Raw genomic sequence first — 17028 nt, forward strand, 5'->3', positions numbered from 1 at the left:
GCCAATACCGGACGAAACAGTAAACAGCGCTGTCAAATGTCAATTAAAAATGGCGGAATTAAAATACGAATTAACTTTTGTTACAATGGTTTCATTTTCATATGATTTGACATTCCAGTTTAATGATGTATTATTATTTTTTTATTTAATTGTCTTATTACATGGCACCAATTGTCAAACATAAGGATATCCTTTGTTTTTCATTTCTCCAAAGAGGCTACTACAAATAAGTCCTGCGAGAATTGGACTAATGCTGATCGAGACACAGCATCCTCAACAGAATCTTTACGGGCAATAAAAAATCTACAATATTTTCACACTTTTTAAATAATAGACTTAATAAGTACGTGTCTTTAATAAAAATTTTCTTGAAAATATTGCGATACTAATATTATCTTAATTCCAATATACTAACAATAACCAAAATAAGGAAAAAACGTGACGGATAAAATCTCATTTATCTCCGAGCTCGTAACTAACAACGTTTCTCATTAGTTCATAGCCATAATTAATTAAATTGGTAGGTAGCTAGGTAACATAAAATCTTGATAAGATTTGTAGAAGTAGCTTGTAAAATAATTATTTTTTTCTCGTCTCCTTTCGATTTTTTCAATATGATATGGACCAAAAAGTTTTAAGATTTCCTGGAACGAAAATCGATTGACATTACTCCCGATCTATAGAGAAATAGGGACAGACACACAAACACCCAATTATATAATATTAGTTACATAATATTGACTATAAGAAAAAACTTCCCTTGTTTTTTTGTTATATATTTTATAACGTAGATACTAAGATCAGACCTTCAATTCAACCTCCGTGTCTATAATTATTAATATACAGTCAATGAGGATGTTAGATTGGGTACATCATCAGTATCATTGTGCGGAAATATTTAAATATATATACATATAAATAAAATCCGAAAAAAAAAATGAATATCACCAACCCTAAATATACATTGTCAGATGTATATCAAAAATTGAATATTATTAGCAATTTTAATGCGACAAAACCCAAAACACTTTAATATTATAATAATACGAAACAAGCCTCCGCTATAGTAAAAAAATAAACTAAAATAGAAAACAACATTTCGTAAACCACCGATAAAGATGATTTGCAAACGAATCAAATAAAAATACCTCCAACATTTTATTACTGTATTGTCATTCATTAAATTCGAGCGAAACAGCCTCATAGCGTTTAAATAAAAGAAAAAAAAAAAACAATTAAAACTCAAATAACATTACATTTTTTTTCATGTAAAATTCATATAATTTTTACGTACATAATCAAAAAGCTCGAGTCCTTGTAATAGAAGTGAAGCAAATAATTCATTAATTTTATAAGGCAGTGTCATGCCGGCGACGCAGCCATCTACCTCGCAGTACTGAGGAAGACATTGTGGTGTTTGGATGTTAAAAAGTGTTTATAACAAAATGAATCTTATATTATCAAAACTAATGTGGCAGAATGGAACGAGAATAAACCAATATGTGTTCGCCATTATCAGTAAGTTTTACGTATTTATATTTATATAACTTCTCGTTTATTCCGTTATTGAAATTAATATAGAATTCATTGTTAAATTTTATTTGTTTATGTTGAACTTTGGAGAAGTTAAGTGAGTTATTTTTGTGTAATCCCGTTAAATAAGATGAGATCGTATTATACATCGGGTTTTACCCTAACATAACAAAAAAACATTGAAAATGCTAATTTTGTTTGTTGTAAATGGTAACTCGTTACATTTTAATATTCAAATTTTTTGTATTAATAAATCATTATAATGTTTTCTAAGCCATTTATATTCTATATATATATATATATATACATATTTGTTAAAATTTAATACCTTCTTTTTGTAAAATCCAGAATCTCACTATTTATTTCTTTGTTGTATGTACATGTTTGCCTTAATAGTTATAATTAAATACAATTACTATGAACGTAAAAATGCAACTCAAACTAAAATTAGCGGGAATAAAACGACAATTGCAATTTTTTTTTTTTTTCATATAGTCACTCCTAAAGTCATATCTTTTTTTTATCAGCGTGTAAATAAAATTGCATATTTATATTTAAATCTAAAAAGTTACACAGACAGTTAAATTCAAGTGAGTTATTTATATTGAATAAACTAAAATTTTAGATCGATTGTTACAAAAATTTCAGAACAGCGGGTTATTATTACATCATTTACTTGAATCGTATTCTGTACATGGAAAATTTTGAAAATGACTTATAATGTATTCATTAAAATATTCAACTTAACTTATACCTTGAAATTATCTGTGACGTTTCTTAAGCAAAGTAAATATTTACAGTCTAGGCAATGTACAGAAGTGAATTAACTAATCACGTATTTTGAAACTCGAATACTACGAACATTAAAATATGCAATTATAATTTAAAATGAAAATATATAATTATTATTATTATTTATGTATAATGTTATTTGCATTTCACTCATTAATTAGAATCCAAACCAGGAAGTTTAAACAGAAATCCTCGTCACAGACAATATTCGAATTAGTCCGATACTATACAAGATAAAAAAATCATTTAGTTTTTTTAACAATTTTAAGGGCATTTAAGTTAAACACATATTTAAATTAAATAGGTTTGTTTTCTGTGATTTAATTCTTTAAACAGTTGTGATAATTCCGTTAAATTATAATAATAATAATAATAATAAAATGATGGATTTATCATGCAATTGTATAATTTTAGTTACTAAATCTTTAAAAATATAAACGTCATGTGTCAACAAATTCGTAAACGTCACAACACTGATTATGACGTATCATTTATTTATTTTTTTTCTCTTCTATCGAGTCTGTAATCTCTGCATTCTTATTTGAATATACAAATATTCGATGTGAATAACCTTAACGATAGAAAACAAAATAAAACTTTCTAAATCAAAAATATCAACCTACTTAATAAATAATATACAGAGTCAAAATTATTAATTATATTACAGACCATAAATACATTAACATTTTTCAATAATTTTTACATATTTTTTGGAAATCTTATTACATAGCAAAGATAGTTATCAACTCGTCTAACTGCACAATCGTCTAACAACAGTTAAATGTATGATTAGGTTTATAGAAAAAGACATTTAACTGATAATTTTAAATATATATTTAGAAATATACCAAAGCGTAATTTGACTTCATGTTTTTTTTTCTGAATCGGGAATTTATGGAGTAATCTCAAAAAAAAAAAAATTTTTGAGAAACATCAAAAAGAATTGTCGTATCCTAAATATAAAGATTTAATTTAAACTTTCGTCAAATTGTTATATAACTTTTCAATACAACATGAAGATGTTATTAAAAATTATTTAATCTCGTCAACAAATCATTTGCCACTAACATTTTGACATGAAAATTAACCTTAAAAGAAAAATTATCGACCTTCTATCCTTAAACCTTCTGAACTGTTGCACCGACAAAATTAAGTTGAACCTACTTTATAACATTATTGGTATAGTAACCGACTAACATTGACAAATTCAGGCATGTCCTTAATGAGTGTGAATTAATACCAAGACGTCATCTTGACACATACGTATAACATAATTCACGGACTTCATTTTATTATTTGTATTAAAAATGAGTTCATATAAGATTTTGATGTAATATTAACCGAACTTTTACCGGTTTTCAAACAAAGTTATATCAATACCAAATGTTTTATGCAAAATGCATTTTTTTTTTATCATCCAAAAATAAACCGGGAAGTTCAACAACCAACAAACAGCAATCTCTTATTTCTTGTTTTGATGTAACGGAAAATTTAAGTTCGTAATGAAGTATTTTTTTATGTTTCAAAACGATAATATGTTGTACTAATATTCTTTATGTAAGCTAAAAACAATCCTAATCCAAAAATCGTTTAGGTAAAAATCTGGTCATTAGTTAAATAAAATACTGCTTTTTTTGTTTAAATTTATTATGATAAATACATTAAAAGTAACAATTTTTTGAATAATGTTTTACGACGGGTAATCTAAAGTAACTAGCATCATAGAATAAATTTATCAACATTATTAATAAAACATATACTAACAATATATATAAATATTGGCGATCAATTATCACATTGTTATATACGATTCGTTTGTTTGCACAGATTATAATAAATCGATATTCTATTTGTCATTTCTTAATTATCTATTCCTTTTCTAAAGTTACATTAGAATACTGACGAATTTTCTAAAAACCAGTTATTTTTAAACGTATTATTATGTTAATCTCTCTACTTTCTAAGCACTAAATACCAATCCTATGTGAACTATAATTAATTATATCAAAACATATGTGTGCAAATGCGATTAATTTAAGCGCTTGACCGATTTTTACTGTATGAAATGCAAAACTAATACCGCTTAGAGCGCTAAGACGCAAAAAATAAACTCAAACAACTATCATTAATTTAAAAAAGGAACCACATTTGTGTACACTTTTTTTAAATTTTTATTTGTTGTCGGTATTATTCAGGTACGGCTATCATTTTTTTGTTTGGAGTAAGCGATGATTTAAATTTAACAGACGAACACATTTTTCCTAATAATCTACTGTTTTTTATAAACATTGTTTATGTAAATTGTTTTAAAGTCTTCATTGCAATTCTGTTCTCGGGTCTTAACAAAACATACTCTTATTAGCCATAACGAAATAAAAGATATACAGCCTCAAACTAAATATTTTCTGTGGCAAATGCAATTTGAATATTTTTCTTCGCCACCTTTTGTTTTTAAAAAATATATATTCTTATTTATGTTGCTATTTTCTTGTTTACATCTCATTTTTGCCTTCAATTATATACGACCTCGATCATCTGTGCGATGAACGATAGGATATAAATATAAATAAGTGACGGATTAAAAAATTCTGTTTTTGTAACTAATTTTTTTCTCAATTACGAATTAACTTGAATCCCGGAAGGAATTAATTAGTGATGAATCCCACTAATTTCCGGAAACCTCAGCTGAGGTGCAATCCCTGATTATGTTATATTAGTAAACAATTTACAATATATATGATATTTATGTTTCTCGTATAATCGTTGTAAATTATATCGATAGAAAATTTTAAGATATAAAAGATACATTTAAATATTAATTTAGCATCTCAAAGCTACGAAGAATATTCATTCAAATTGAATTCTTATTATAACTATCAAATATAAAATACTTAAAGAAAAATACAATTGATTCCATTTTATCATAATACACCTGGAATAAACACGTTCAAGGTAACATAAGATTAATTATCATAAAATAAGCCGGTATTGTAAACATACAGTAAAGCTATAAGCATTCCTTATATATAGAACATCGTATATAATAGAATCAAATTGACAGTTACTCTAAAATATACCACGCTAAGTAAATGAATGAAAGAAGAAGTTTTTTTTTTTGAATAAAAATTTATTATATTACAAGGGCCTTAAAAATTTTCGCGTCATTATAAGCTAAAAGATTATAACTATCGTTTGAAGACCAGATAATTGCATATTCGTCGGTACCTGATAAAAATTCGTCAAAAATCACAGATAATCAATAATTTTTAATTATCCTACATGCATGTTATAGTCTGTCAGAATGCAAAAAAAAAATTAATAACATCTCATAAGATTTTAATTGTAAGAAACAATTTTTATGTTGGTATATAGAATCAGAGAAATTGCTTAACAATCTTATCGCTGTAGAATTATGAATGAAAAGCATTAAAACCGTTTTATGAATCAAATGAAATGTTTGCATGACGTGTAAACATTGAATACAAAAACTGCCATTATTATACACGTAGATAATTGAGCAAACCATCCGTCCGTGTATTCTAAAATAGCCCATTACGGGAATTCATAGCGTTTGTTATCGAGTAAATTAAAATGGCCGTTGATTGCTCATTAGTTATACAAACGAATTCTTATTATCTACATTTGATTTGTTATGAACTACTGCTTCTATAGTCGTTTTTTTAAGAACCTCGTGTGATTTTTCGAAATGAAAAAAGTCTATGTATAGTATGGAATTAAATTTTGTCTATGGGCTTATTAGAGCAAAACCTTATTGTCTATCTCCCAGTTGCCGCAGGAGTTATTTTTTTTTTTGGCTAACTATCATATAATTTTTGTAAGCAATTTACAATAAGATTTTGTTAATGCCGACCAATGTGGGAAAAATTTGAGGAAAATCAATGTATTTTTGTTTTAATATAGCCAGGATGCTGATATAAGGCTTTATTAATATTTTCACAGTAACAATTCCTTTGTTGAGCTTCGGTATGGTGCAAGGCTGGTTGTCTCCTATGATCTCAGTGCTGCAGTCACCTTCGGGCCCAGCGCCGGTTCCTTACACCAGCTCGGACATATCTTGGATGACCTCAGTGACTTACATCACTGCTATCATCTTTGGAGCTCCGATGGGGTACCTCACAGACAGATATGGAAGAAAGATCATGGCTCTGATCACCACGTTGTCTTTAATCGTGAGTACGGTTCATGGTTGATATGGAACAATTATAACAAAGCTATATAATTCTCTAAAATCTTTATTTCATTTTATGTTATTTGTGTAATTCTTATTTAATATGAACAAAGAAAATTACTTGAATTTTGTCCAAATGAAATAAAATTATAGTGAAAAATGCATTAATTTGATTTATTTTAAAGTTGTCCAACATGGAGAGATTAAAATAAAACGTAAGTTTATATATTATAGTTACAATCAGATGTTAAATGGAGAGGTTTTCACGCAACACAACAGTGTGCTTAGCACAATCTTCCATTGTCACACTACATACGAAGCGTTTCTCGTTTTTCATTCAATAACGTACGTCATTCAAAAAAAATAAAACATTAATATTGTAAAACTACACACGCTTCGTCAATAATTCGATGTTACAAACTAGTTATAAGCATACATTCAGGCACTATCATAAGTTTCATATTTATCGATCAACAATGAAAAAATATAAAACCTCTTTTTATAATTGTGTTTTTTTTTTAAGTAGTATTTTTTATATATAATAGGAATGAAGTTTTGATAACAAAAACAATTCGAGTGAAAAAACTATGTTCGATCACTATTAAACAATTAAGACGTCAAATAAAAAATATACTGAGACTTGTGTTAAAACAGTATTTTTTTTTTTTTGGTTATAACCCTCGATATAACATTTATATGTTTTTTTTTAATGTTATCTGTATATTTTTGACACAACCTATTTAGAAAACGTGTTAATGTCAGTTTATAAAAAGAATATAACCACAATTCCGGTTGGAATGAAGCCTGAAGCATTAAAAAAAGAACAAAAACCAAATACTTTCTTTAGTTATAAAAAAGTTAGCAAAAAAATCTTATAATTTCTGCTTACGTCTAAATGTATTTTTTTTGATAATTCAAGGTCAATCCATTTCATATACCCGGCCAAGGCCATGCTTTACCAACATTATATGACATATACTTTTGTATAACATATAATATACAGCAATGTCGTAAAAGTATATCGTAATATAAAGTTATATAACACTTTAGCCAACACATAAAATCAAAACCGTGCTACGTTTCATTATAAAACTCATAAAGTTACGATAGAAACATTTGAAAACGGAATATCGCGGCAAAAGCATGAATGAATTCATTAACATTGTTGTATGTTTCAGCTCTGATAATATTTTTTTTTATTTATTAAAACGACATTAAATTACAAATAAAGAATAACAGGTATGACGTTAAAAATATATAATTTGAAGTTTAAAAAAAAACATAGATTAAAAAAGTTTGTAAAAATTTTAATTCCAATTTTGATTTAAATAAAACAGTGCTAAGGATACATTTATACATTATTCGTCCTTCGATGAGCTTCTGTATAAACAAAAAATATTCTACACCAAAAATATAAGCTAAGTTATAACTATGTCGGAATAAGGAAGCGTAATTAAGACCTTGTGGTACATAAGTTATGCATAATTTTAAAAATTCATCACAACAGAGGCCATAAATCTATAAAATCAATTTGATTTTTCCGAACATCATGAATAAATACGTTAATATCAATATAAAGATAAACTGCATTTAAAATACATCTTTTAAAATTGTAACATTTTTTTATATACATACTTTTAAAATTTAAACGTATTTTCCAGCCAGTTCTAGCAAAATCTAAATACACAACCAAAGATATCTTTATCGTATAGTTTTATGTTTTGCAGAAAAACCTCACCTTTTTGCAGAGTTTAGAATAAAAAAGTTTTCCGCTCTCATTCTATTATCTGTATTGTTTATATTTTTTACATTAAATAGATTCGAGTTTAAAAACTAGATTAACGTTCTTTACAATTCCTTTAATGTCAACTTCCTTCCTATGTCTTTCTTTATTACCAATTTCCGCAACTTTATATCTAAAAATGTTTATAATCAAATATGACAAAACAATTATAACAGAAAAAGTTTTGCTTTAAAAGTAGCTTACTAATGTTTGCTAGCTAATGTGACATACATTTGTACGTTGGTTTTCGGCGGTCTGCTATTTTGACTCCTACTATATATATTTAATTCTAAAACCATTCACAACAATACAAATGCTATCATTTAAAATAAATTGAATTCATCCTCTATCAAGCAGAATGTTCGCCATTACAAAAAAAAAATTAGTTTTAATTAAAGCAAATACGTTACATATCTTTCAAGTTCCATCCAACCTCTACTTAAACAGGTTTCAAAGAAAAGAACAAAAAATATTACGGTTTCTCGCATCATATATAAAAAATGTACAAAAAAAAACAACAACAACATTCATGTACTCTGTAATAATCGAATATAAATCTAAACCAAGCCTCATTTTCCAGCTCTACTGGCAAATCAAGCTGCTGTGCATTCGTCCATGGGCGCTGATCCTAGCACGTGCTATAGCCGGCATACCTTGCTCGGCTTGCTACATAGTGCTGCCAATATATTTGAAAGAAATAAGCGACATCGATCTACGAGGTGCTCTTGGTTCGTTGCTGATTTTAAACAGGTAATAATAGTTCATACATTGATTTGATTTACGTAACGTAACGCATCTCAATCTGTCCTTAATTATTAACATTATATCCGTATAAACAAAAGTTTCTCAAGGAAAATCCCCTCGGGGTCACAGGCTACGATGTTTCGCGAGTTGGCACTACGAGTTTTAATCGGCAAATCATTAACGTCAATTTCAATGCTTCCAATTCCTAAAATCTTCAAACGACGTCATAAAAACAATGAAACTGTCTATAGCTAAGTATTATAAAACCTTGTAGCAGGTAGCAGCTCAAACTAGCTACTTTGATTATGCTTCATACGAAATAATATTTAATTTAATTCAAATTTCAAAATTCGACCTTTCGTATACATTTGAATATTGTTACATTTAAAAGCAACGTCATTTAAATATTGTTTGTTTGCAAGGAATATTTTTTTTTATTCTGTGGCACTAATGCGCAGATATAAAAAAAAATCTGAATAATCTGTATAATATATGTGAACGTACAAAAAGTTTTTATGTTAAAAGTTTTGTTTTAACTAAAAATTTTATTTTTGTAATTAGAATTATGAACTTAAATTATTATAAGGTATGTGAAATTTGCTAGGAATGTATTAGGTGCGATGAAGTATTTTGACGTCTGAGTTTCACTGCTATAAATTTTATATAAAGCCTGATGTACACGACACGGTCAAAGAAAATAATAACGGGTAAGAAAATTAAGAACTGTCTTTTTATTTTCAGATCCTTAAGCATTCATAAATTAAAAATCTAATATCATGTATAAATCGATAATCACAGATATTAAATAATTCATTAATGTAACATAACATTTTATTAAAAAAATTCAATGTACAGACATAAATAACCTTTTTTGAAAATATTTAAAAGGTTTTATATATATATATTTATATACGTTACAGTATCAAGGACATAATACATGCTATCGTGTAGACCGCATCTTATTTTTCTTTAAAATCAAAACAAGTAATTCTTCACGATAACATATTCAAAATAGATTCCTTCGTTGGTTAATTTTAATAGAAACTAAATCTATATTATGCAAAATGAACAGACGAATATTAACCCAGTTTTTTTTTATGAAATTTATCATGTTTATTTTTATTATTTTGCGACCTTGCTCCCATTCCTTCTTATTAATTCACATCAAATAAACCAAAGCGCATAAAGTAAAACATCTTTAAAAAAAAATGTCAATTCAAATTTTGACGTTTTTATATAAATAATTCTAAGTGAATACTTTTCCGTTATCAACCAAACAACGCGGTACTCTTAAAATATATGTTTTAAATACAAGTAACATAATTTTAAAGACGAAAAAGAAAATATAAAAAATATTAAAATTTCAAAAACCCTTTCCATAGGATTTTAAATTTTTTTTAAATTTAATATTTCTAGTAATTGAATGATCATTAGATCGAATAATTTTGGAACATTTTAGAGATTTTGAAATAAAATAACAATTACATACACCTTAATATTTAGTTTAATTCCAGTAATGGCAATAGTCAATCCTTGGATTACATCAGAGAACTGGGAAATATATCCTAAAAAACTCTTTACAAAGTCAACGATTATAACGATATATATATATATATATATATATATATATATATATATATATATTTTAACTCTGAATTTTTTATATTTTTATTATTTAATTGACGCGGAAACTACAAATTTAAATTCAATTTTGATTCTTATCATTTTACTCATTATACGCGAATTTAATTTCTGTATTTTCAAACTTTATTGAATACAGCATAGAAAAACAATATGTATCCCTAAAACTGTACTTACCCGTCAATCATCCGTTCAGGAATATCAAAATAAAAATAATTATAATAATATTTAAAAATATATTTTCATTATTTACATACCTTTTGGAAGTATTAAAAATACGAAACTGATATATTATTGTATTAAATTAAATGAGCAAATTGCTAAAAATTATAAAAAAAAGTTATGTTAGATTAGTGATTTATATATTTTATTTATTTTGCCAGGAATATCGGCTACCTAGCTAGTTATGTTTTCGCGGATCTACTCGCTGTTAACACGATGCTATGGATCGGTCTGTTGGTGCCCACATTAGTATTATTTATATTTCTTGTGATGCCGGAGACACCAGAGTTTCTTGTGAAACAAGGCAAGATTGACGTAAGTGGTACATAAACGTATATTTTGTTTCAAAATCATTTTATTTTTTGTTAAAACACGATTCAAACTCATTCAAATCATACATAGCATTATTTATGGTATAAAAATATATAAATCGACCCGATACGGAAAAAAATCTATTTTCCTATTTCTTATTAACGGCTATTCAATTGACATCTGGTGTTTTTTTTTTCAGGAGGCCAAAACTGTGTTAGCATGGCTTCGAGGTCTGAGCGTCATGGACCAAACTCTTGAACAGGACATAGACAATATCGTGAACGTGGAAAAACAGACCAAAGCTGACAGCAAATCCGTCTGGAGAATTATTTGTAAATACAAACTTTATCATAACTTAACCTAGTCAATTCTATTTGAACATCAACAAACGTCACGTAAATTTTTAACGTTTTTATTCCACCGTCAAAAACCGAGGACAAATAACAAGAATGTGACATCTATATTAGAAAAGACGGAATAAAGTTAATTCCGGTCATATTTTATAGTATATAAATTCAAAGACGTCAATTCATAAAGGAAGTTGATTTAAATATATCCAATGGTGTTTGTAATAATTGGCACGACGTACGCATTATGTTCTTGTGGCAGAATAGTTCCTTATATCTGTGCCAAAATGTGAATTCTAAATTCAAAATTCTAGCTATTTGCATAGAATTTACATCTTCATGTAAAATGTATAACGTTTTAAGGACGTATTACGAATTCTTTATACTGTTAGTAGAATTTAAATCTCAAAACATTGTTTGATAATACGATTTAAATTCCGCTTCATACTCACATAAACATTATACACCTAAATAATATAATTAAAATTAAATAAATATACGGAATAATAAATTAAGGCACTAATATGTAATTCCAAACGAACGAGACGTGTAAAAGTCTTATGTCCTAATCAAGTTCCACTTTCATCATTATTTTCAAATCTATGTCACACAAAGTATATAACGCTGAAATGTCCAGTTTAATGGAAAACTATGTGATATAACTTAATATGTAGTTTTGAAGAAGCACATATGAATCAATAAGTAAAGCGTTCGTCTATCTTAATATACATTCTGAAAAGTAATTTAGTTACTTCTTCCACAAGACAAAGACATTATCGCAATATACGCGTTGCTTAACTTACTTCAGTTACCCTTACAATTTCACGCGGACTAAAAAAACCTGAATACTCAAACATTTGTTCTTTTGTAATAATTTGTTTTTAGTTACAAACGAACGAATTGAATCAACCCAGATTCATCCGACAGTAAGGCCACAGACCCCTAAATATAATCTAGAAGATAGATGGTTGTATCGTTCTAAGCATTAAGCAACATAGAAACCAAAAACGAATACTTTACTAAATTTAAAAATAAACTATTTTAATTCAGCCTTACTTTACATTTCCTCCAATTAAATCAGTTGTAAGAATTATAGTAATTAAACTAAACTAACATTATTATTAATACACTCCCGACGTTTCGCTTACTTTGCAGCAACCCTGATCACGAGCAGAAGAGATGTGTGTTAGACCTCATAATTATAGTAACATTTGACATTTCCTTTCAGTACGAGACAGAGCAGCGTTTAAAGCGTTCATAATAACCCTGGTTATAAAGATAACTCAACAATTCGATGGCTATCTCATAGTGTTGATATACGCTGGTTTCGTGTTTGAGAGGGCGTCGGAATCCATAAGTCTTAAACTGAGTCCCAACAAGCAGGTCATGATGATAGGAGTAGTGCAACTATTGGGCTCCATTGTAGCTACATGTATAGTGGAAAAAACAGGGAGGAAGGTATGACATCTACATATAATTTATACATCATCATCATCAGCCTATCAGAGCCCACTGCTGAGCAAAGACCTCTTCTCACAAGGAGAGGGTTAGAGCATTAATCACCACGCTTGTTCAAGGCGGGTTGGCGATTTCAAACTTATAATTTGAAATTATAAGTCCAGGTTTCCTCATGATATTCATATATAGATGTACAATAATATATTATACATATCATACACATTAAACTTTGAGAAACCTAACACTAAAATGATAACTTAATTTAACTTAAATACCTACACAGAAAATAAATACTAAAAAAAAACTAATGAGCCTATTTAATAGATTTTTCATAATACATAAATATGGATACAATATACCCGCTTTACCCTAAAAAGTTACACACTAGCTAGTAACACTGACATCGCTAGCTGGAGGCAAACTTTGGCATATATCTGATGGATTAATTTGCAAGAAAAACAATCTTAAATACAGAAATCCCTATTCATTATACCACCTATGAGACTCAGTTACAGTAACTTCAATGATAACCGTCTCCAACAGCTTCTGTTGGTGGTGACGTCGCTGGTGGTAGGAGCAGGCATGCTGGTACTATCTGGCTGGTTCTATTTCACCAGCAATGGTACTTGGCTACCAGGCTGGGTGCCCGTGGTGGCTATGTGTATGTGCATCTTCGCTGATGCAGGAGGCTTCCAGCCGATATCGTACATCATTATCACCGACCTGTTCAGCTTCCAGGTATGCTTAACCTTATTTAGCTTTTATATTCAAGTGCCTATATTATTATTACTTTAAAAATCATTGCTATAAACTTATACTGAGTAATTATTTAAAAGTAATTGGAGTTGTATTTTAGCTATATAAGAGTTGAAAACTATATATATATATATATATATATAAGTTTTCAACTATATATATATATGTAAAAATGACATGTAAACTAAATATGTAATGTTAAGCTCGTGTTTCCAATACAATTATAGAAATGGTTCGAACAAGCCCTGATACATTAATACCTTCAAGAAATGATCAAGCGATATAAAATTTTCGTCAGAGCATTTTCCCTCACAAATGAGACTGACAAAAACATTCATTATACATAAAGCAGGATCAAACCCGATAATCTTTATATAAAGCCATTATAATATATAGCTTTCATACAACACGAAGCACATAAGCACTTACAACACTCACAATATATCAATATACACAATTCCAGCTCCGTGGAACGGTGTCGTCTTTCGCGAACATATGTGCTAAGCTCAGCAACTTCGTACAAATGAAATGGTTCACTAAGATATCAGAGCTCATCAGTATCCATTGGACCTTCTTGTTCTTTTCCATCGTCTGTTTCTCCGCATCCCTGTACACCGTTATTGTATTCCCGGAGACGAGGCATAAAACCGTCGAAGAAATATACGAGAAACTGTCAAAGAAAGATAATGACAGAATAAAAGCTGTGCCATAGATAACATTAACTCTATATATAATGATAGTTATTGATATCTGATTTACGATATTCCGTCATATAATGATTTGTCATACAAATCAAGACTGTATTAGATGTATCTTTAGTTATGTTCTAGTTGTAAAGAGTGTTATTGTTTATGTTAGTACCCTGTACCGATAAAAGATTGTTCTGTTATATGTAAGGGGAATAATTTAATTTTTTACGCATTAACAATACTTGTTGAACCCATACAAGTTGCTTACATCCCTATAAGAGCAATGAAATTAAAACACGCAGATAATATAAATTTTGTACATAATAGATTTCAAACTAAGTAATTTCAAAATGTTTTTATATAGTATATAGAAAATTATAATAGAATGATGTTATATGTGTAAAATAATTGATCGTAATTTATCCTGTTAAATATAAGTTCCAAATATAATTGTTAAAATTATATACACCTTGTTTTTTTTTAACAAATTCCATTTTTAAATATATTATTCTATCGGTAGCACAATAATAATGAAAAACACTAAGATAAAATTTAAATTATACGATTTAAAAGTCTGACCTTGAAGAAAACCAGACAGAATGACATTACTGTTAGTGATAACTATTGTCTGTGCTTTTGTTATATTGCAAATCGTCTGCGTTATGCATAACAAAAGTTTGCATCGACACACGACATACGGAGCGTGAAGCGTATCTTATTAAATGGCCAACTGTAATGTGACAGGATTTATAATTTAAAAACTGCATTTATTACGTAGCGATACGTAGCGAAGGTGAGCATACAGATGACTTTTAGGAAGTAGGAGTAGAGTTATTCAGAGTCACACATCTTTAAACAAAATACTTTTATAATATTAAAAAACTCATATACTTCTATATTCGAACTTATTAGATGCAGTAGCGACGTTGGGATTTGTCGCGGTTGGCCGATAGCCCCCTACTGCACCCTTTTTATCCAAAGCCTTGTCTTTTTTTCGAGATCTACTTACTCGTAAATTCCCTAAAACGAAAGAATCTTTATGTTGGCAATACTTCAACGGAAAAAAGTATTTAATCTGTTCGATCAAAGCGCTGCAATAAGTTCGTTCTTTTTTCGGGAATCCCGAATCATATAGAAAGTCAATGTCCATCTCTTTTTAACATTTTGGGTTAAAAAGAGATGGCGTTATGTTTTAAGAAGGGACAAAAGCATCTCATTATTGTTAGTAAAATTAGTGTAACTACAAAAACAACAATTTCAAATATTTAAACTCAGTAGACCGATGTTCAACTGTCTGATGAGGCTACTACTCCAGCCGAACAGCTAAAAGATTTCAGCTTCATGGTTTCATTGGTTATTTGGTATGACTAAATTTTCGAGTAAATTTTGTGATTGATGATTGATATATAAATGAACAGAAATGTTGCAAAACTGCTGCAATTTCTTGGAATACTACAGCCATAAAGGCTTTAAACGCGCTAGTTTAGTTGAGATAGAATTGGTTAAAGAACTAGAAATCGGACCTGAATTGAAAGCTCCAACAAGGATTGGAAATACTTAACTTCAAGCTGGTGAAACTGCTCGCGATGACAGTATAACCTCTACAGAAAAAAAATGGAGATTGAACTTTTCAACAACCTTTTGGATACTATATTATTTTCGGTCAAAGAAAGGATCGAACACTCAAATGAGTACTTGTAGTTTGGGTCTTTTATGTACAATATTAAACAGTTTCCGGAAAAACCTGACCTCTTCATACTCAGTAGTCATCGCCAGTTAAAGTTAACCGTGGGTTTTAATTCAGACATGGGCGATAGAACTCGTGATTCTGATATTCTTTTCGTCTGACCAGAATGTGGTGACCCACTCCTATTTTTGTTTCAAATTTCATGAAGATCGCAACTTCACGGAATAAATCCAAATGTATGCTAGCACTGCGAATATTGTTGACGATATCCGTTATGATCGCTTCTGAGGAGAGAAGTTTACAAATCTGAAACCGATGAAGACCGATTTTCGATCATCGATATCTGAATCTAGATTCAAAAACTTAGCGACTTTAAAACGAAATTGATGAAAACATCGGCTTTGATAACCTTATACACAATTACGCTGATAGGCAGGTAAGAGAACTAAAATTTTAGTCTAAATTTTTTTTTTTTTTTTTAAACCGTAATACTTATTTCGTAATATCTTTTGCGATTTATACTTTTTACGTATGAGTTTAAATTTGAAGTCAGGAGCACTGTAGAAATCTGGCCCACGACGCTAATAGTTTTAAAACTGATAAGATTAATATCATAAATTAATCGTTAATAGATACGGCTGCAGTTAAGATTTCAAGATAGCAAAAGATTGAACAAAATCAATTGCTATTTTTTTAAAACAGATAAACAAAATTGTGACTAAAATGGTCATATTAAAAGTTGAGTGACAATGAATAAATAGTTTAAATTAGTGCAATTAACCTATGACACGTTGTTCCAACACATTATGTTAGATAGCGTTTCTAGCCATCCTGTTTTCCGTGTTGCTTTTTGGGATAGCTTCAGAGATCTATTA

General features: G+C 28.8%; 1 protein-coding gene across 1 annotated transcript; it reads left to right on the forward strand.

Annotated features, from left to right (window-relative positions):
- Positions 1–1357: 1357 nt before the first annotated feature.
- Positions 1358–14930, forward strand: LOC116775177 (facilitated trehalose transporter Tret1-like). The gene is made up of 8 exons (XM_032668019.2): positions 1358–1518; positions 6286–6515; positions 8878–9047; positions 11066–11219; positions 11416–11548; positions 12792–13021; positions 13565–13759; positions 14241–14930. The coding sequence occupies exons 1-8, from the start codon at positions 1422–1424 to the stop codon at positions 14487–14489; spliced, it is 1458 nt and encodes a 485-aa protein (XP_032523910.2). The 5' UTR covers positions 1358–1421; the 3' UTR covers positions 14490–14930.
- Positions 14931–17028: the final 2098 nt, after the last annotated feature.

The sequence above is a fragment of the Danaus plexippus genome, chromosome 25, assembly GCF_018135715.1.
Source record: "Danaus plexippus chromosome 25, MEX_DaPlex, whole genome shotgun sequence".
Lineage (NCBI taxonomy): Eukaryota > Metazoa > Arthropoda > Insecta > Lepidoptera > Nymphalidae > Danaus > Danaus plexippus.